This window comes from Pteropus alecto, unplaced genomic scaffold (assembly GCF_000325575.1).
Source record: "Pteropus alecto unplaced genomic scaffold, ASM32557v1 scaffold57, whole genome shotgun sequence".
NCBI classification, from domain to species: domain Eukaryota; kingdom Metazoa; phylum Chordata; class Mammalia; order Chiroptera; family Pteropodidae; genus Pteropus; species Pteropus alecto.
Genome location: NW_006442508.1, coordinates 6,372,301 through 6,394,960, shown reverse-complemented (window position 1 = coordinate 6,394,960; position 22,660 = coordinate 6,372,301). Strand labels below are relative to the sequence as shown.

The following is a 22,660-nucleotide window of genomic DNA, read 5'->3' as shown; positions in this document are numbered from 1 at the left end:
TATTCATCATCTAGTAAACATTTATAGACAAAAGTATTGTGGTGTGGTATCCAAAACTAACGTATCCTAACTCCAAATATGTTATTCATCTACTTGAGAGGGGACATTTTGGAGCTCATTAAAAATGAAGGTCTACACCAAATTACATGTCTTGCAAGGATTCTACCAAAGTGCTTTCATGATAGAGGCAGCTGATTAGAAACACCTGCACTTGGAGTTTTTCAAACCTAAATTATGCCTCCCATGTCTAACAGCACAAATGCTAGGTTCTAACTAAGTGCTTGTCCAAATGAGAAGATTCAGAGTTCTTTGCTAAATCTGGAAAACCTTTTACCTCCACCTGCAGGTATCTCTAGAATTTACCCCAGCTTGGAAGTATGATGACTATTTGATTAGATAAGGCTATAAATCAAGTTACTAAATTCTCATGACAGTATATGGACTTCGCTACTGGCATGTCCAGTATCAAAAACATATGGACGTTTATTTGACCAACAATAGAAATTAGAATTTAGACTGCCTTCTAATACTTGCCAAATGCTCAGTTGAGACATCTGGTATTTGAGGAAGTTGGTCTAAGGGAATGTGACTCTCTGTGTCTCTTGACTTCAAAAACTTTATCTCTTTATAAAGTTAGGTTATCTAGAAGCAGACTGTACTATTTTGACAAAAAATTCCTTTAAGGAGTTAGTGTAATTTGACTTTATGCCCTAATCTTCTAGAGTTGGTTAATAGAAGAAACATCTTTCGTAAACATGTTTCTGTGTCTTGGGCAAAGTCACAAAAACAGCACCTATTATATAACCTAATAGTCCCTGATATAAGGGTTTACATTATAATTTTTTCCTACTCCCAGGAAAAAGTTTCTAACTGCAGATTTCATTTGTCATATAAAAACTATTTAATCCAGGATAGTTTACTTATTAATTGACTTCCATGAAGCTCAAAGACGGATTCAGTTCTGTGTAGTAAATTTAGCCCAGGTGGCTGGTCCTGTAAGCCATGGGAAAGAAACTCAAAACTCTGTAGTCAGCTTGAAAAAATTGAGGTCTATATTTCATATACCATAAAATTCACTCTTTAAAGGGTACAATTCAGTTGTTTTTAGTATATTCACAAAGTTGTATAATTATCACTACTGTTTAATTCCAGAACATTTTCATCAGTTGGAAAAGAAACCCCATGCCCATTAGCCGTTACTCCCAGTTTCTCCTTCCCTCGGCCCTGACAAACACTAATTTACTTTCTGTCTCTGTAGACTTGCTTATCATGCACATTTCACACTGATAGAATCATACAGTATATACCTATATGTCTGGCTTCTTTCAAGGTTCATCCATGTTGTAGTACTTCATTTCTGTTTATGGCTGAATAAGGGTCCATTATATAGATGGATAACCATATTTGATTATCCATTCATCAATTGATAAACATTTGGGTTGTTTCCTCTTTTTGGTTCTTATTAATAATACTGCTATGAACATTCAAGTGCAAGTTTATATGTGAACATATAACAAATGGTTTATGTTTGTATTCTCTTGGGTATATACTTAGGACTAGAATTACTGGGTCAAATGGTTACTCTATGTTTAATTTTTAAAATAATCACCAAATTGTTTTCCAAAGGAGCTGTACCATTTTATACCCTCACCAACAAACACATGAGAGTTTCAATTTCTCTATATCTTCTTCAATACTTATTATCATTTTATTATAGCCTTTATCTAACTAAAAGAGATCACTGATTATTGTATTGATAGTAGGCTCTTAGAGGGAGAGCAAGGATAGGAACAGGAAAACTAGTTAGAAGGCCACTGAAGTTAATTCAAGTGAAGGATTTTTGGCAATTCAGATCAATATATTAGCAGAGGACATAGTGATAAATGGCTTGATTCTAAATATATTTTAAAAGTAGAGCCAACAGGACTTCCTGAAAGATTGGATGCTGACTGGGGGTTGAGAAAAGTTAACAAAGAGTCAAGAATAACTTAAAGAATTTTGGCTGGAGCAACTGGAAAGATGGGATAAAAATAAACTGGATGGAGAAGATGTGAATGGAGTGAGTTTGGAGAGAAAGATCAGTTCTGTTTTGGATGTCCTAAGTTCGGTATGTCTATTAGACATCCAAATGGAAATGTTTATAAGGCTTAAATCTGGAGTTTGTTAGAGTGGTCTTGACTGGAGACATATATTTTGGAGTCATGTGAATACAGATGATATAGATTTATGGGACTGGGTGACATAACCAAGAGTGAGTATAGATAGAGAAGATAATGTAGGGCCTAGCCTAACATTAAGAGGATGGGAAAAGAGAAGTAGAAAGCCAAAGGAGATGAGAAAGAACAACCAGTGGAGTAGGAGTATGTGATATCCCAGAAACCAAGTGGAGAAAATGTATCAAGGAAGAGGTAATGGTCAGTTGCATCAAATGCTGCTGAGAAGTCATATAAAATAAGGACTGAAGACCAAGTATTAGTTTCAGCAATGTATATGTCATTACCATGAACAATTTCATTGGAGTGAGGGGGCAAAAACCTAAGAGATAACGGGAAGAAATAAAAAAGAATAAGTATAGAACTTTTTTGAGGGATTTTGCTGCAAAGGGGAACAAAGAAATGTAGTCAGAGACCGGTGGAGGAAGTAGATGTTTGGTGCCTCCATTTCCATGAAAGCACTCACTATCTAAGGATTGAATTCTTAATAGAGCCCAACCTACCATAGTGCAAACATCACGTTCAGTCATTATAGACTGAATGTCTGTGTCTCCCTCCTATCCCTGCCAGAATTCGTATGTTGAATCGTAATCTCTAGTGTGATGGTTGTAGGAGGTGGGGCTTTAGGAGGTGATGAAGTCAAGAGAGTAGAGCCTCATGAATGGAATTAGTGCCTTACAGATCCCAGAGAGCTCTCTGGTGCCTTCTCCAAGAGATAGCCATCTATGAACAAGGATGTGGCCCTTCACCAGACACCAATCTGCTGGCACTCTTATCGTGGACTTCCCAGCCTCTGGAACTGTGGGAAATAAATTTATTTTGTATAAGCCACCTAGTCTATGGTAATTTGTTATAGATGTCCTAATGGACAAAGGCAGAAATAGTTTTCTGTTAAAAGTCTTCTCTCATATTGTGTATTTTTTAACCAAATAACTTTGTACTATTTTTCCCAACTGGTGACCCACTATAAACTAGTTCATCTTTCTACAACTTCATATACCTTCATATAGTTATTCTTTCTGACTGGTTTGTCTTTTTCCTATGTTCTATGGGCACATTCCTTTTTGCCTCTGCCTCTGTAAATATATGCATCATTTTCTACATTTTCTATTCAAATTCTTCTGGGTCTCTCTCAAGCCCCATAAATTCTATAAAGCCCTTCTCATCTCCTTCATTTCCCCCCCTTGAACCTCCTGTAGTACTTAAAAATTGATACTAAATAATTTCTCTCTTAATTCTACAATGTCATATATTATTTATATATTTTTGTATTCTTCATTTTATTTCCAGAATAGGTTATATAACATAATAATGACTAAGCTTAATTATGTGTTAGGCTTTTCTGAGTACTTAATATGTATTATTTCAGTTTATTCACATTCTAATCCTGTAGGATAAGTAGTATTGTTATTTCTACTTTACCTATGAGGAAACTGAAGCTTTAGAGGTCAAGAAACTTTGCTAGGACACAGAAAAATAGGATACAAGTCTGAGCAAGAGCCAGAGGCATCTTGGGTACTAGGAGTAGATCCCCCACAGGACTCAGTTGTTCACTAAACATGACCTGATAGGTATGGCCGCCCAGCTTCTTAAACACAAATTCTTTTTACTATTGCTTTACATGGGAGTCTTGTGGCAAGTCTTAATACCACCTTGCGATCTTATCATTGTGTGATTTTTAAGTAGATAGCAGTGAGGAGGTGGGGGGATAGGCGAAATTTATCATTCATGATCACAGTTCAAGTGTTTTTAACTTGTTAAAATGTCACTTAGAGTAATAAGTAGATGCTTGGCATATTCTAAGTAGAACTCAGCCGAAGCGAACTCATAAAGTGTTATTTTCTTTCACACAGAAGATTTGTAATTTTTCTGGCAGACATGTAGCTTGGGCACAGATAATTAATTTCCTACCCATTTCCAAGAAGCTGCTGGTTAAACGACTGCCTGGGTGAGAAGAAAATCATAGAGTCCAGCATGTGGGTTAGTGTTTTCCAGAACATGCTATTCTGAGATCAGAAAGAATAATACTTTTCCCGAAAAAGAGCTACATCATAAAGAAAGAGAAAATGTTTTTTAAGTTCTTTTGTGAGACCATGAGTATGTAATAAACAAAGCAAGAGAAGTCTACCAGTGGCCTGAGAACATTTTCATATGATCACTAAAAAGAAAGCTCTGCCAAGAAATTGGGAATCTGTGAGCAGATAGAATCTCAGACTGTCAGATGAGTTAATAATTTATGAAATTAATGGAAATTTCTCAGTGGTATAGAGAAATTCACCATTATTAACTAGACTAGACCAATATGAGGTCATGAATTAATTAGACTTTTTTTTTAAGTCACTTACATTCCAATTTGTAGATAAAAAGTTGATGATTAAAAAGTTGATTCACATCCTGATTTATAAAATCAAAGATGGTTTCCATGAGTTCTCCAGAATTAAGTACTGTTAAGACTCAGCTTTAGCCAAAAATATCAGGGTAATTGTGAGCAAGAGGATTTTGGAATGGGAAGAATTAATCTCCATAATGTCTCTAGGTGCATCCGATTTCCCAGTCATCATAATGAATATAGCATTGTGTCCTAGGAAAATAAGAATGTGATTTATGACTTAAGTGATCCATTAGGAATTGACTAAAGAGGCCTGTGTTACTTCTGTTTGAAGTCCTTATATGGTAGCATCCTCATTTTGGAACTATACCAGGAGACTCCAAGTGGTAACTTCTGCTCTAGTATGTTCTTCATGTTGTCTTTGAACCTACTGCAGTTTGGCTTCCTTTTACCTCCAAGGCAGGACTGATATTATCTACATGGCAAACCCACTAGCCTTTTCTCATTTTCATACAGTTTGAACTCAAAATCCAATTTTCTGGGCTGTAAGACTGCATAATATGACCCCTGCCTCCCTCTCACTTCACAATGTTCTAGCACTCTTTACTTCTCCACTAAACTTTAAAAAATATTGACTTCATTACTGTTGTTCGAACACTGCAAATTCTTTTCATCTCAGGGATTTTGCCTTCACTGTTCCTTTTGCTTGAAACGCTGATCCCTAGACCTTCACATGATTACCTCCATCTCATCATTCTCTTCTCAGCTCTTATATCAACTACTTAGAAAGGCCTACATTCTTAAAGCAGCTTGCACCCTTACCAAGTCACTCTCTATTTGCTTCTTTTGTCTCCTTCGAAGCGCTTACCAGCATCAGAAGTTATTTTCTAACATGTTTGTAATTTCTTCCTCTTAGTAAAATAATAGTTCCTTGATGAGGGGATTCCATCTATACAACACCAATGTGCTGTCTACATTTTCATTCCACTTTCTCAACTCATAATCATCAGTTTTAACCCTTGGTCCTGCACTTCTCTCTTGCTGTTAAAAGTAAAGAAGACTTTGGTTTTGGGGGATTTGTGCTGACTTCATTTTTTTAAGCAGTCCCAACATAAATATGACACGAGCATGAGAAGCTTTGTTACTCAACACCAATGGACTTGATGAAGAGTGGGACAAGAATGGGGCAAATTACCTACAGATCTGATTACTCACTCAATCTTTGAAATATATAACTTCTTTTAGAATATCAGGATGTTTCAGAATTCTGGATAAGTTTTATATTCTTATTTCTCTGTGCGTGTGGGATTATACATTGTTTTTATATGTCTTAATGCTTCACAATTCAAGAAGCAAATTTGAATGAACTCCTTTTGCTTCTCTGCGCAGTACTGCCTTTAGACCCTGAGCAGTGGGCCTTGCCCTGGGCCCCGTGGTTCAGAGCAATGGTTCTCAACCAGGGGTGGCCCTGCCCCAAGGGAGCATTTGGATGTCTGTAGACATTTTTGATTGTTGGTCCAGGAGTGGTCGGGTGATACCAACGTCTAGTGGGTAGAAGCCAGGGATGATGCCAAACATCCAATAGGGCTCAGGACAGCCGCACATAGCAAATAATTATCTGGTATAAAATTTCAATAATGCCAAGGGTGAGAAACGCTGATTTAGAGGAACCACTCAGGCCCTCCTTCTCCAGCCAGGCTTCACCCCATGGGGCAAGAATTCTGTCAGCCAAGGAGTTATGCTCACCTAGAGCCTGGCTTCTGTTCTAGAGCAATGTTTTCAAAGTGTGATCCCAGATCACCAGCAAATGAGCACCTGAGATCTTATTAGGAAGACAACTTTTTGGGTTTCATCTCAGACTTACTGAATCGGAAAATCTGGGCAAGGGACCAATAATCTTAGTTGTAATAGGTCCTCCACGTAATTCTGATGAATACTAAAGTTTGAAATCCACTGTTCCTAGGAGACCAAGAATTCTATATTTGCACCTAAAAAAATATTCGTCAAGATAGGAAAATAGAATACATTTTTACTGCTTGTTAACTTGATTTATAACATCTAAATACAGACATGTGATACGTGGGTTTCCATTTGTACTCTTGCTCTAGGCCCCCTGAATGTTTGAGATGGGTCTATATCTGTGTCCTAGTTTTCTCAGGCTGTCAAATGAGGGCATTGGATTAGATCATTGCTTAAATTTCTTTTTCTGCCTATGATTTCGTGGCTACCATAGGAGAATGATAGGGATCTGACTACATTCTCTGCACGGACTCTCTTAGGAGACGGTGACTTTGAAGCTTAGTCACTGGAGAAATGTTTTTTGCTCTCTGCACAACAGGATTTCTTTAATTTGTCTCTTGATAATACAGAAAAAGTTGTTAAGTCAAATGCCTTACTAATTGTCAAACAGAATTTGAGCAGCTATTAATTCTAGCTATTAATGGCATGATTTATGTTTATACACAGTATTAAAAATTAAAAAGTACAGACACATATTCTTGATAACTATGTAAATTGGCATTACTCTTTGAAGGGGAAATTCATACTATTAATCAAAAATTTAAATTTTGATTCAACAATTTTATTTCTAGGACTTTATTCTAAAATGATACTTCTGTATGTAGGCAAAGGTGAATGGTTAAGGGTGTTAACTGCTGCTTTTCTGTTAGTATATCCAAAAATTGGAAACAACCTATATGTTCATTGAGAGTGGATTGGTTAAATAATGTATGCACATCCATATAACGGAATACTATGCAGCTGTAGAAGAACATGGCATATGCTATTGATGAAGGATGGCCACAAAATATTCAAAGTGTTGGCGTGGTAATCTGACATCAGACCTCTGGAATTCAGATACCAGCTCTGCCATCTACTTGCTGTGTGACTTCGGGCAAGTTACTTATTCTCTCTTTGCCTCAATTTTTTCATCTCCAAAATAGGGAATAATAATAAGGCATATTTTACAAAGTTGTTGAAAGAATTAAATAAGATAAAATGAATTAATCTTTCAGTGCTTGGCATATATAAAGTAGTTTAAAATGTTATTATGCAAAGACTTCAAAGATAAATCATTAAAAACCTCATCAACACTAAACAGAATAATGTGTATAGATTTTAAAAAAGTATATATATATAAATTATTGAAATAGCTTGCCAAAGATACTCAAATGCTATTTCCAGTGGTCGTTTCTATACGTGAGATGGGAGGAATATTTTTTATTGCAATGTTTTTTATTTTTTCCATGCATAAATATTATTTTTATAATTTTAAAATTATTTAAAGAAAAAACCAAGAAAAATTAAAATCACACAGATGCTCAGATTCTGTATGATGGCAGAAGTAGAACCGTATGGATTCACTATTTTTTAATGAGCCATAGAATGACATTATTAGTGCTGAAAGATTTACTTTTGTACACAAGAAGGATGCTAGTGTTGAAAGATTTCACAGAAAACTATTTTTTATAATGATTCTCCCCTCTTCTTAATGATGAATTTCTTTGATTTCCACTTGATGTAACGAAGAGATTCAGGCTAAATTGCCATTCTTGTTGGAGGCTAAGGAATGAAATGTTAAAACGTCCAATATGCAATGCTCAGTAGAACCTTTCCTTGGGGTAACCGAAGGGGCCTTGTAAGGTGAAAGACTGAGTGTCCTTTGCAATATTTTTTCTATCCAGCTTCAGTGTAAATCTTATGCCGAATTGTCCTTCTTATGCAAGTCCGTTGTGGCCCTATGAATACCTGCCTACAGAATGACTTGATTAAACAAATCTGAAGCTGATCTTCCTTTGGCTTTTTGCCAATAAAGTGCCTGGATTTAGGAGGCTACAGTTCTATTGCAGAAAGGAATTCTCAGGATGGAGATATCAAGAGAAACACGATGTGTGTAACATATGGCCTCTGACTTTTATACTCTCCATCTTACCATGCCACCACATACAGAACTTCTGGGATTGATAGGAAGCCAGACTCTCATTTTGGTTGAGGAAAAGAAAAATTCTCATTTTGCAGTAGGTTTTGTGAAGTCTTCAATAATCTAACAGTTCATTCAAGTTTCTAAATACATGTAAATGTTGTACAACTCTTTTAAAAGTGTGGTCAAGGTTTATGCCATTTGTTTCAAAATCGATTGATTAGAATTCATTATTAAGAATTGTTTTGTTTTTAATCTTCGGCTCTTATTCTAGTAACAAGTGTTCTTCTTAGGGCTTTTTTTTTCCTTTTTAAAAGTAATAAGATTTGGGAAGTTTTGTTTCTTTTATTTTTTATTTGTAATTACGGTAGTTTTTAAATAATTAATAATTAGATAAAGTTATAATTTTTTCAATGTTGCTGAATCTAACTTTTTTTCCTTCCTGTGCACCCCTCCTTTTTTTTTTGTAAAAATGGCACCCCATTATCAATAATGAAAGTCACTAAAGCATACAGACCTGATGCTACCACAACTTCAAGATTTCCAGGTTCATTTGAGCCCTTAATGCTGCTTGTCATTCTTCTAAGTTATCTTTCTCCAAACACTTCCACCAGGGATCGGTTCCATATACATATAACTTTTCTCTTCATTATGCACCCCTGCCACTCCCCCAACTTTCATCTGAGCAGCTCACTTCCTACTTGAAAAAAAAAGTGCACACTATTTAATCTAAATTCTCTCAATGAATTCTCCTGAATCCTCTCCCCCTCTCCAATTCCAACAAAGTGCCTACTTCCTTCTCTCTTACTTCCTATCAGGTTCAGAAGGAGCCTTCCTTCTTCCTGTCTAAAACCAATTCCTCCACTTCTTCTACTACCCTTTTTAGCATAGCTAAAAGTCCAAAAGGTTTTCTTCTTCAAATGTTGGTTGCTTAAATAAACTATTTCATAAAGGGTTGGACGTTTTACATAAAAACCTAACTAGTTTTGAAAATAAGGTGTTAAATCTTGGATACAATATAACCCTATTTATTTGAATGATTGAATGAGACGGTCACAGGAAAGTATTAGTGGAAGTTGAGTGAAAATATAGGTAAAGAGCAAAATAATGTTGTCTAACTTCCGCTTCTTTCCAGAATACTTCCTAATTTTCAGTGCATAAAAATTTTTCAGTACATTGAAAAAATTTCACTTATAATTTTATTCTATCTAAAAAGACACTAAATGTCCATCGATTCTCTTTACTTTTTAGTTATTTTACTTTAAGATATTTCTATATTGCAGAATTACATTGAGTGAAGAAAAAAAAAAAAGAGAAAAGAAAAACCAGCCAGATCAATTTTATTTTACTTTTGACATCTGTCTAAAGTTGCTCTTGTTTTTTTAGATATTGGAATTTTTACAACATATACATTAGAATTCTAACACCTCACAAAGTTCAAATACATGTCAGAAGGGGGAATGTCTAAAACATCTGTAATAATTTGGATCTCTTTTGCTTCAGTATATTTTTATATACTGAAGCAACTTCCCCTCTTGCCAATATAACTTCCCCTCTTGCCAATCACATTTCACACTAAGTTTCAAATACAAATCTCCCTCTTGAAATATTGATTTATAATGTAATGCATTTTTTGGAAAGAGAATGAATGCTAAATAATATAACCTGATCAAAGCTCATTGTATTTTGACTGTTTAACTGGTATTTATCCTTTTATCAGGGAACCATCTGTGACAGAATTAATACAGGAACAGAAACAAGACCAACAGTGGCTGATACTACATTCCAACTGGAAGAGCCTCAATGGGACCACTTTACATGAATTGTTGGTGAAAGGGTAAGTATGTAGAGTGGGTTGTGGAGTGAGAGTCTATTATCAGGGCCCTTCTTCACTTTCTAATTTAAGATAATCCAAATTTTTCACATCAATAAAGAGCTTCCATAGAATGGCTACTGGCCTCTATATTTCAACATCATTTGGCTTTATTTCTTCCTTCTAGAATAGTTTTTCTTCTCTTGGCTATATGTTTTTCTTTAATGATGATTACAGAAACTATCATGGTGAAGGAGGAGGAACTTGCTTTCTAATCTCCAAGTTTTTTTCACATCTTATTTGAAATAAATTCTCACGTCTGCTCTTTCTACAGTAACTCTTTCTGTAACTAGTTAACAGAGGGAAATGAACTAATGACAATTGATAAAACCCAAAGAGAGAAAAAATGGACACAAAATGAAATTATAATTATGTAGCCTTGAAAGTATACATCTAAAAAATTTCCCCTGAAATATCATAACATCTTAACCAGGGCCACCTCCCTTGTCTATGGGAGGGGTGTAGGAGAAAGAGAAACTGAAGGAATTAACAGTTATTTAGTATTTATTACCTTATAGAGACATAGCTGTAGAATATTTAAATAACTTGCTCAAAACTCGCAGCTCACAGATGGTAAGTGATAGCCTTTCAACTCAAACCAGGTTTATCTCCAAAGCTTTTAATACGTGCTAGAAAAGCCATTTTTTAAGAAGTCCAAAGAAGAAAACTAAAGGTGGGTCATTTTTCTTTAGAATGTCTTGACATTTTCCCCATAGACCAAACTATGCAACTAAATTTCTGAATATTTGTCAACTGAAGTACTTCCCCCAAATCAATGACCTGAATCTTTCAAAAGAATGATTTGTTTCCCCAAACTGGGAATGCCAGAAAAGCCCTTTCAGGTCAAATACACACATAAATAAATAAAGTAACTTATTCTAAATTGGGAGTTCGTAGAACTGGTTATAGTTCTGGCTTACTAAAAGATATGTGATCTTATATAACCATAGTTTCCTATAAAATAAAAAGTTGAGATGGATAATCTTTTCTTAGTCCTATAAGCTGTGATTTTGGACCTAACACGTAACAACTAATTAATGAGTTTCTCTTCCATGCCAGGTTCAGTGCTAAGCTCTGAGGGGAAATAGAAGTGAATGAGGGTAACAAGGGCCCTGGTCTCAAGGAATATACATTGTATAGATGGACAGAGAGATGATAAGCTAGTAAATAAAATGAATTTCAGATATTTGGAAATGGTACAAAGATGGGAGAGAGAAAGGAGAAAATAAAACTTTAGGTCGTAGCAGGGAAAAATGAATGTGCTTTTTTTTTTTGGTATTATATAATTTCTTGTATACAAATAATTACACAAATCCCCATGCAAATTTAGCAAGAAATAAAAATATAGTAAATCTTCAAAAAGGAATGTGTAAGTGACATAGAGATGAATATATATGTAGATACATGTATAATATATACATATGTATATATATATATACATTTTTTTTCCTGAGAAGTCTAGGATTCTAAGCACATCACAGTATTTTTGACAGTCCCAAGTGTTTTGTCTTTTAAATAGTTACACTGTGAATAAATGCTTCATAGTTGAAAGAGAACTTTGTGATTAAAACTTGATATACCCTAAATTGAATTCATTGATAGATACTTGAACATGATTCATGTTCTTGCCTTCAAAGGTTAACTCCCATTTTTAGAAAGTTTTTCCTTTCTTGAACTCACGCTTCCTGTAAATTCTACCTGCTGATTCTGATTCTACCTTCTAGAGTTACATGAAATAAATGTAATCTCTCCTTCCTTCTGTCTGCTAATCATAGAACCACAGTTTAATATCAAGTCTTGGCAATATTTTTTTCCAGTCTAAGTATTCAGTTCCTTTATCTGTTCTCTAACTTTTTTTAAGTAACATTTTATTTCTTTCAAACTATCTCTCAACTTTTTTTTCGAACACACACGTCCTTTCCATAAGCATTAAAATCTGACATGTTCTTCTATGAAGCAGGTTCTATGAAGCAGCCCAATTCCCTTCCTTTTCTTCTCTCTACTTTGAAAATGATGGTTTGAGTTAATATTTTGGATGGTGCCATCAGCCAAGATGATGTGGGAAACTTTACTAATAATAGTTTCTCTTCCTATAAGTTTGAAATTATATTTCGATGATATTAAATAAACTAAAAAAATACATGGCGTATACCTGAAACTAATATAATTGCACATGTTAGCTATATTCTGATTAAAGTCTTTTTAAAATAAAAAAAGATGTAAAAAAATTACCCCCACCCGAGGTGATATCTGACAATGACCCTGCCTTGAGAATTTCTTCACTTAAGTATAATCATTACTCAGAGAATGTGACCTTACATAAGAGTTGAGCCTATGTCTCGCTTTTCATTGATAGTATTTGAAGTGAACAATAACCATGTAACTTAATATTATATCATTTTATGTTTCCAAATCTAGGCAGTCCTGTCACAGCAGAAGTAAGATTTATCTTCTGTGCGCTAAACAAGGTGAGAGGATGAGTGATGTAGCAATGGGATATGAACCGAATTGGCTCAGGGGGAAAAAAATGACCGCTGCACATGACAGCAAAGAACCAGTCATCTAGAGGGATTTGGCGGTGAGTCACACAGTCTTTCCTGCTCCTTGGTAGACTGTGGACGCCGCCCTGCCGCCCGAATGAACAAGAGGATCCTTGGGGGTAGGACAAGTCGCCCTGGAAGGTGGCCCTGGCAGTGTTCCCTGCAGAGTGAGCCCAGTGGGCACATCTGTGGCTGTGTCCTCATTGCCAAGAAGTGGGTTCTGACGGTCGCCCACTGCTTCGAGGGGTGAGCTGCACCTTTTATTTTTTGCTTTGCCTGGATTTTATCATTTTGTCACTTGGACATTCTTAGGGCACATGTAGTTCTATGAAGCCACTTCAGTGCGAAAGCCACTATTCTACTTCCCGGGCCTTTATCTACTCACATTTCTTCTGTCCTCAGTATCGTCAGCCTATATATATGCTGCTCATTTATTGGCAATGGATGTAACTTGCTTATGATTTATGGCCTAAAGAGGGAGGAAGAGAAAGAAGTTCAACAGGTTGACTCTCCAGCCAGCATTAGCTTTTCTCTAGTCCCGTTATATATATTAAATATATCTTAAGTTAAACGAGATGATTTACTTGAATACTACAGTGAAGTTAGGATGCCGGAGGACCTGGTGAGGAGTTCAGGAAGCAGAGTTAAAAGTACAATATGTGTACTAGTCAGGGTTCTCTAGAGAAACAGGCCAATGCTAGAGAGAGAGAGAAACTTATTTTAAGGAATTAGCTCGCATGATTGAGGTAGCTTGGTGAATCCAAAATCTTGTGGGCTAGGCCAGGAGATGGGAAGAGTTGCAGTTCAAGTCCAAAGGCAGTTAGCTAGTTGAATTGCTTGCTCATAGGAGGTCCGTCTTTGTTTCATTAAGGTCTCCAATTTATTGGGTGAGGCCCATTCACTTTAGGGAGGGTAATCTGCTTTACTCAAAGTCCACTGATTTAAATGTTAATTTTACCCAAAACACACCTTCACAGAAGAATCCAGAATAATGTGTGATCAGATATTTTGGCACCGCAGCCCAGCCATGTTGGCACATAAAATTAACCATCACAATATGCTTAAAGGGAATGGAAAAATAAGACCAACGGGAGATCTACCCTAAATTGACAAACGTCACTACAGAATGTCTTCATTTGTTCTGACTATCTGTTGTGTAGTTTAGGAGCAAAAAAACTAAACCAAACAATAACAACAATTAATAAACAAAAACAGAATATTCTGGGAGTCAGACATCTGGACAGTTGTCACTGCTTGGGGACGTTTGGGCCTTAGCTAGAAGGTTCTAAGGCTAGGGGCTGCAACTACAGAAAGTCTGGCAGTCAGTATTGCCTGGGGCCTTATGGTTCCCCTCCATATGGGACTCACAGCATGGTGGCTGGCATCCCCGAGAGTCAGCTCCCCCGAAAGGGAGCCAGAATGAAGCTGTGTCATTTTGTGACCCAGTCTCCAAAGACACAACACTGCTTCTACTGTGTGGTTGGTCAGAGCCCTCACAAGCTCCACCCAGATCCAAAGGGAAGAAGCACAAAACTTCCCCCAGTGAGAGGAGTGTCAAAGGACTTGAGGACATTTTCATAAAACAAACAAATAAAAACACCATATCACCTATTTGATTTATTTGTAATAATTTTATTAAAAGTAATATTAAATAATAGAAAAAATTAAAACAAAACAACTCACAGTTCTAGCACCTAATTAAATTGATTATTTTCATTAGAATTGGCTCACATGATTGAATCCAAAATCTAGTGGGCTAGGCCAGGAGATGGGAAGAGTTGCAGTTCAAGTCCAAAGGCAGTTAGCTAATTGAATTGCTTGCTCATAGGAGGTCTGTCTTTGTTTTATTAAGGTCTCCAATTTATTGGGTGAGGCCCATTCACTTTAGAGACGGTAATCTGCTTTACTCAAAGTCCACCGATTTAAATGTTAATTTTACCCAAAACATACCTTCACAGAAGAATCCAGAATAATGTTTGATCAGATATTTTGGCACCACAGCCCAGCCACGTTGGCACATAAAATTAACCATCACAATATGCTTAAAGGGAATGGAAAAATAAGACCAACAGGAGATCTACCCTAAATTGACAAACATCACTACAGAATGTCTTCATTTGTTCCGACTATCTCTTGTGTAGTTTAGGAGCAAAAAAACTAAACCAAACAATAACAACAATAAATAAACAAAAACAGAATATTCTGGGAGTCAGACATCTGGACAGTTGTCACTGCTTGGGGACGTTTGGGCCTTAGCTAGAAGGTTCTAAGGCTAGGGGCTGCAACTACAGAAAGTCTGGCAGTCAGTCTTGCCTGGGGCCTTATGGTTCCCCTCCATATGGGACTCACAGCATGGTGGCTGGCATCCCCGAGAGTCAGCTCCCCCGAAAGGGAGCCAGAATGAAGCTGTGTCATTTTGTGACCCAGTCTCCAAAGACACAACACTGCTTCTACTGTGTGGTTGGTCAGAACCCTCACAAGCTCCACCCAGATCCAAAGGGAAGAAGCACAAAACTTCCCCCAGTGAGAGGAGTGTCAAAGGACTTGAGGACATTTTCATAAAACAAACAAATAAAAACACCATATCACCTATTTGATTTATTTGTAATAATTTTATTAAAAGTAATATTAAATAATAGAAAAAATTAAAACAAAACAACTCACAGTTCTAGCACCTAATTAAATTGATTATTTTCATTAGATGAGGTTAATTTCTAAGAAAAAATTCAATTTCTTTTTCTTTTTTTTTTCCTATTTGTCTATTATTATTTTTTCTCAGCTTTGCCATGTACTGTGTGACCATGGGTCAGTTTGTTAACTTCTCTGGGTCACACTTTTCTCATCTGTGAAATGAAAGAAAAAACAGTTCCTGCCTCACAGGGTTGGTTCTGGCATTTAGTGAGATAGTCTGTGTAAAGCCTCGAGAACCATGCATGGTATCAGTAAGACCTTGATAAAAGTCAACATGTCTTTTTAAAAATTATTACTAAAATCATGCATTCCACCTTTTCCCTTAGCATTATGGGGTGATTATTTTCGCATTTTGTTAGCGAAATGTATCTATCTCCTCTCACATTCTACTTTCTCATCATCCTCACGCACATACCCTGTTACAGCCTAGTGAATGTTCCTCCACAGCTATAAATAAATAAATAAATATTTCTCAAGGTGTCATTGTTTACTTCAAATTTAGAATCACACTATAATTTTGTTCATAATTTGCTTTTCTCATGTAGCAGTATATCATAGATATCCCTCTAGGTCAGTTGATGTAGTTGTAGCTCATTCTTTTTCCAATCTAAATGGTATTCCACAATGTAGATTTACCAAAACTTTTTGTATTATTCTCCAGTTGATGGACATTCAGGTTAGTTCTAATCTGCTACCATTTTAACAGTCAGCAATATGTCTTCTTATACAAAGATACTCACCCTCTTGTTTCTGCAGGATAGAGTCCTAGCACATGTATTTAGTTCCACATGAGGTTACAAAGGTGAATACATGTTTCCTTCCTTGGAGTGCTAACCTAGTGAGGACATTTTGACAAATAATAGAATATAATGTGATAAGTGACTATAAAATATAAATGTGTATGTCCAGTTGTTTGATTGCTTTTGCGGGGGAGAAGGGGAAATAAAAAAAATCAAATCAGTATCTCCTCTTGAGAACATTTAGTGGGTAAGACTCAAAATGATTTGAAGAGTCTGTGTAGTATGTCAGGAAACACACTGCAATGTTATTGCTTCAGAAGGGGCCAGATGTTTCCAGATGTCTTTTCCAGTTCTTATTTAAAACTTCATGATAAGCAGAAGATTACACTAGCAAGAGCACATTCATCAAAAAATGATTACCTAAATGAATCCAACAGTTCTTTAAGGGAACAACATTCTTTACGTGCTAGTTAATCCAGGTTCATACGCCACTTTTGTCATTTCCTTATGTGGTATCCAAGTTTCCTCTTTCAGTGACAGATCCGTGAAGTTAAGAAGAAACCTTGCAATAGAGGAGAAATATGTGTTTATAATTAAGGAAATGGATATGATATCAAAGGGCTTAGTGAAATTTCATGGAACACTAAACTTAACAGAACTATCAAGAGGGACCTGGCCTATCCATAAGCAACTAGAAATTGCCCAGCTTCAAATAAGCCTTCATCTGAATGTGTGCTAATAGCTCTGATTCTGTTTTACAGTCTCTCCAGTGGCCCTTCAAGCTTCTGAGAACTTCTAAATTATAAGCCTTACTTTCTGCTGGAATTTCTACAATTAATGGGATTTACTTATATCCTGATCCCATACTTTGGCAAAACCCAGTGTAGTTCCTCTTGAGCCTGTCTCTTTTAATTATATTGGTGGAAAAAGACAAATTTGTTTTACTCTTCCATAGAGAGGTATTTAAAAATCCCAAATGAAAATGAAAAACAAGATACTAAGCTGATCAAGTCCTACATGCCTTAATAACAATTCAACTTCAATAGTTCTAAGGAAGAAAGACTAACGTTAAGGGGCAATATAACAAGCAATTTTCCTGCCTTCTCCCACCTTTGAAAGACTGAAGGATGAACTTCCTAGGCTGGCACACAAGTAGTAATTTCTCTCCAGGGAACCTGTATGAAAAACTATCATCCTACTTTATGACCGTAATCCCTAACCCTGCCAAGGCACCCTTATCTTGATTTCTACCATAGACTTCACTCTATCAAGACTTTGGTTGCCTGTCTACACTTCTCCCCCTATTATCTCAGTCCATCAGTCTCCTTTCTTCCTCCAGCTAACTTAGTGCTTTGGCCTTGTCACTTCGGTCCTCTCACCGGGACCTTCAACTTTTTTGTCCCTAGACCTTTCTTTCATACATATCAGACAGACCTCCAACAAAGAGTCGATGTGAATACCACATTTTCTAACTGCATATTCATGCTCTTCAGAACCAAAGGAGAATATTACCCAAAATGCTGATTGGTGCCATCGCTTGGACCTTTAATATTACTCAAAAATCTTTTCACTTATTTCTGGACAGCTTTCTCTCTCATTCTTCACAGAACAAAATCATCATGCTCACCCATCTGTCTTGCTCTAACAGTCTTTTAACACATTCAGAAAAGGACGTGAGAGGGTTGGTCTGACTTTTCATTACTGAGCCCACGTTGCGTCTTCATGATTACATCTTTATCTTCCAGGTGCTTACGAGCGACGGCAGTCATTCACAATTTGTTTTATAATTCCATTGATTTGAGGGATTTGGTCCATTCTCATCAATAATAATGTCCACTGAAAGGGAATTCTCCACTTTGGATCTATACCTCCCCTGGGGTGCTATTTTTCAGCATCACTGGAGAGTTAGCAAATGTGGTTGTAAAAAGCCCTTGATGATTCTGACCTGACTCTATGCCCTGCACTGTTCTGTCCCCTATAGAGGTGTTCTCTGTCTTTCTCTCCTCTCTAGTACAAAAGGTCTGGGTCTAGGGTGTGGACAGCTGTTGGCCTAAACTGTGGGCCAATCCCCATAGTTTCTGAAGCTTTCAGAAACTGGGACCTCTTCCCCTTTCAATCTTTGTAGTTACTGTTTCTTCTAGTCTTGCAGGGACTACCTATCCATGTGCTCTGCACCTGTATCTGAACAGCTGACCACTTCTGAAGGATAACGCACACCTGTCTGCTAACTGAACACATGTCAAATGTATGATTATGAATCTTAAATGAGCATCTAACAATATGGGACATTTCCAATATATTTCTGTAGCGAAGTCACTTTTCTACCCTCAGAGATATCTGTTTGACATCTTTTCCCCACTCCTCTGATCTCTTTCACTCTCCACTGATTTCACCTCATACTTCACGGAGAAAACAGACACCATAATATCTTTCACCTTATCTCATCCCCAGTTCCAACAAATTACTTGTATCTATGACCGCATTCCTTACTTTCCCTTGAGTCATGGTAGAAGATGTATTTCTGATCCTATTTAAGAACAATCATATCCCCTCTCATCTTTTCGATGACTTTATTCCTAAAATCATCACTTCAATTTTGCATCATTAATTTTTCCCTTTTTGCTGGATCATTACCTTCAGCAAACATGCTATAATGTCACTAATTTAATGCCCCTTCTCTTGACTTCACAACCTTCTTCAACTATTGCTCCATTTGACTACTATTCACAGTCGAACTCCTAAAAGTTTCCTACAGTCACTGTCTCCACTTTTCCACTTCTCCATTTCTCATTTTCTCCTCAACCTACTCCAGCCGGGCTCTCATCAAGGTCACTACAAAAATGGTATTTATCAAAGTCTTTAACTACTTCTATGTTGTCCAATCCAAAGGTGAATTTTCATTTCCAGCTCACTGGAACTCTCCCCAGTATATTGTCACTACATCCTTCTTGAAATATTTTTTTCACAGTTCTTTTAGAGTAACAACAACAACAAATTATTGTTTTTCTCTTATTTCACAGCCTTTCTCCTTTTCCTCCTTTTTTAGGTCACTGAATGTTTTAGTGTTCCAGAGTTGTGATAGACTGCAGGTTTGTGTCCACCCCTCCATTCATATGTTGAAACTCTAACCCCAAGTAGGATGGTGTTTGGAAGTGGGTAATTAGACGTGAGAGCAGAACCTGCATGATGGAATCAGAGTCCCTATAAGAAAGTTAGTGCTTGCTCTCTCTTTCATTTTCCCCCTCCTTCCTCTTCTCCCTGCTCCCTGATCCTCTTTCTCCATCTCTCTCTCCGCCCCCTCTGCCTTATAAAGATACACCAAAAAACCAGCCATCTCTAAACCAGAACCTGACCATGCTAGCACCCTGATCTAGGCCTTTCAGCCTTCAGAACTGTAACAAATCTTTGTGGTTTAAGACCCCCAGGCTATGGTAATTTGTAATAGCAGCATGAGTTGACTAAGACGTGGGTCCAATTCTTGGCTTTCTTATCTATATACTAAAACATGGTTTCAAATACTTGTTCATATTTGAACAAATATGAATATCAAGTGTTGATGAATATCATATTTGGATATCAGATATGAATATCAAATACTTGTTCATGACTTCCAAATTTCTATCTCTAGCCCAGACCAGATTTTTCCCCAACCACCACCCCCACCCACCAACTTTACACATATATATTTAACTATTTAGATGAGATGTCCATTTGAATGTGCAATAAACATTTGACCATTTGCATGGTCAAAACAAAACTCGATTCCTTACCTCTCCCACTGATCAAATAACTGTGTGGTTCACAAACTTTTCCCATCTCAGTAAAAGGTATCATTATCCACTGGTTTGCTAATACATCAAACCTAGGAATCATCCTTAATTTTTCTTACATTTACTTTAGCAGTAAATTCTGTAGGATCTTCCAAAATATTGTTCTGACCCAAACCCCTCTCAGCATTTTCATGCTATCATTCTAGTCCAAGCCACTACCGTAACAAGTCTTCATTATTATATTAACTTCCTAGGGCTGCCATAATAAAGTACCACAAGCTGGGTAGCTTGACCAACAGAAGCTATTGGTTTTATAGTTCTGGAGGCTAGAAGCTGAAGAGCAAGGTATTGGTGAAGCTGGTTCCTTCTGAGGGCTGTCAATGACAATGCATCTCACCTAGATTCTGGTGGTTTACCGTCAATCTTTAGCATTTCTTGGCCTGTAGAAGCATCACTCTGATTTCTGCCTTCATCTTCACATAGCATTCTCTTTGTGTGTATGTCTGTCTCCAAATTTCTCCTTTTACAAGGACATCAGTCATATTGGATTAGGGCCCACCCTAACGACCTCGTTTTAGTTTTGGTTACCTCTGTAAAGACCTTATCTCCAAATAAGATCATATTCAGACGTACTGGGGATTAGGACTTCAACATGTGACAAACCAATTCATAAAAACTATTAAAACAGTTTCCTGTTTGGTCTTTTGACTATTCTTATTTCTTTAATGTCTTTTGTCTACATAGTGAGATAGTGATCTTTCTAAAATCTGACCATGTTACTCCTTCTGCTTAAAACCCTATGATGGCTTTTCTTTACAACAAAAATAAAACCTTCTCATCATAGCCTTTTAAGATTTAGTCCTACCTCTTTGACTGTCCCTTCCTCTATTCTCCCATCAATCACTGAGCTCCAAACATCTAGCCTTCTTTCTGTCCCTGAAATCCTCCATGTTCATTCCTACCTCATCACCTTTGAACTTGCTGCTTCTGCAGTTTAGAACACTTTAGTAGAGTTACAAAATTGCCTCCTTCCCATCATTCAAGTCTCGCTTTTGTTAAAGGCCGTACCTACCCATCTTAGCAAAAGTAACCCTCCACCAGTCATCTCTTTATTACATTATCCTATTTTTTTCACTTCAGAGTGCTCAAGATAATACACACACACACACACACACACACACACACACACACACACACACACACACACACACTCATTCTAGCCCAGTAGAATGAAAGCTCTATAAGGGCATGAGCTCTGTCTTCCTCAGCCCTGTGTTTTCATTTCTTTTAGCATGGCATATAACAGCCACTCAATAAATATTTGCTAATTAACTAAACAGCCCCTTCTCAGTGTTTCTTAGTAATCACATCCGTAGTTCTTTCAGTTGTTAGGTCTAAAATTTATCTGGAACTAGAAATGTTAATTCATCTACAGAAGGTCAGTGATCTCTCACTGTCTCCTCTCATATCTTAGACCACACACGAGTTCAACATTTCAAAGCATTAAACACTTGGAAAATGAATCTTCTGGATTTTGTTTGAAGATCATTCTCCTTGAATGGAGAAATGGGAAGTAAAGGAAATTTTACATAGTTCTGCTTTGTCTTAGTTATCTACTAATATTATTTGCCACAGATAAAAATTTTCCTCTTTTCATGTTTTTATACATTATTTTGCTGAGAAGCTATTTTTATTTTTCCTACTTTTTAAGCAAACTCCTGCTCACTCTATGACTAAGACTTTGACAATTGCTATGGTTCCATGCCACTCTTTTCTGATAGACTTCCCAGTTTCAAAGCTCTGGGATCCTTATGTAGTCACATTTAATTTTTAGCTGATTCTTCATTTTCTTACCGCAGTCATTTGTGAGGGGAGCATCAGAATCTGGCACTTAAATTCTCCCATCTCTGTTGAGCTGTACTTGCTTTATATGTCTCAGGATGCATGATCATATCTGTCTTTTTTCCAAAACAGTCTGAAATCTGATTCTTGAAGGTCTAAGATATATATCTGACTATCCTATTCTCTTGATTTTTTAAACCCTGGGATAATAGAATTGTTCAATTTCTGCAATTTCATCACTGATGGCTAGGTCTCCATCACATCTGGGAGACGCGTTCCTGCAAGCTGCCGCCCTATCGTCACCAGTCAGTCTCCACCCATCCTAAGTGCTTTCTTTCCCTTCTGTGGTTAGCACCTGATTCCTATGTCGATGCCTGTGGAGCCTTCTCTTTGTTTCAAAGAAGTTTAGAAGAAAGGGATTTAAAGGACCAGCATTCTGGTCTGTTACCATCACTTAGTATCTTGGTGCCTTTAGGTGAGTCACTCATTTGCTCCAAGTCACTGCTTTCTCATTTATAAAATGGAATTAGAATTCCTATTTACATCTCATGGTTGGCAAGAAGACCATTTGAAATAATGTGTATAGAAATATTTTATAAACTTGAAAAGTAGAGATCTTACACTAATGAAGAATCCAGCCTGCTAACCTATTTTGCTTGTATACATTCAAAAAATTTTAGCCCGCATTTAAAACTGTGGATATTTAACATTTAATCCAGAACTTTGGCTTTCTTTGAACAGCA

General features: G+C 36.8%; 1 protein-coding gene across 3 annotated transcripts in view; it reads left to right on the top strand.

Moving 5' to 3' along the window:
- CORIN (corin, serine peptidase) overlaps positions 1-22,660 on the top strand; it is a 207,960-nt gene that overhangs the window by 175,110 nt on the left and 10,190 nt on the right. For all 3 annotated transcript variants that reach the window (XM_006922480.2, XM_006922478.2, XM_006922479.2), the window contains 3 exons: positions 10,182-10,298; positions 12,753-12,802; positions 12,946-13,120. In XM_006922480.2, the coding sequence (XP_006922542.1) occupies positions 10,182-10,298; positions 12,753-12,802; positions 12,946-13,120 (342 nt within the window). The remainder of the gene's footprint in view (positions 1-10,181; positions 10,299-12,752; positions 12,803-12,945; positions 13,121-22,660) is intronic.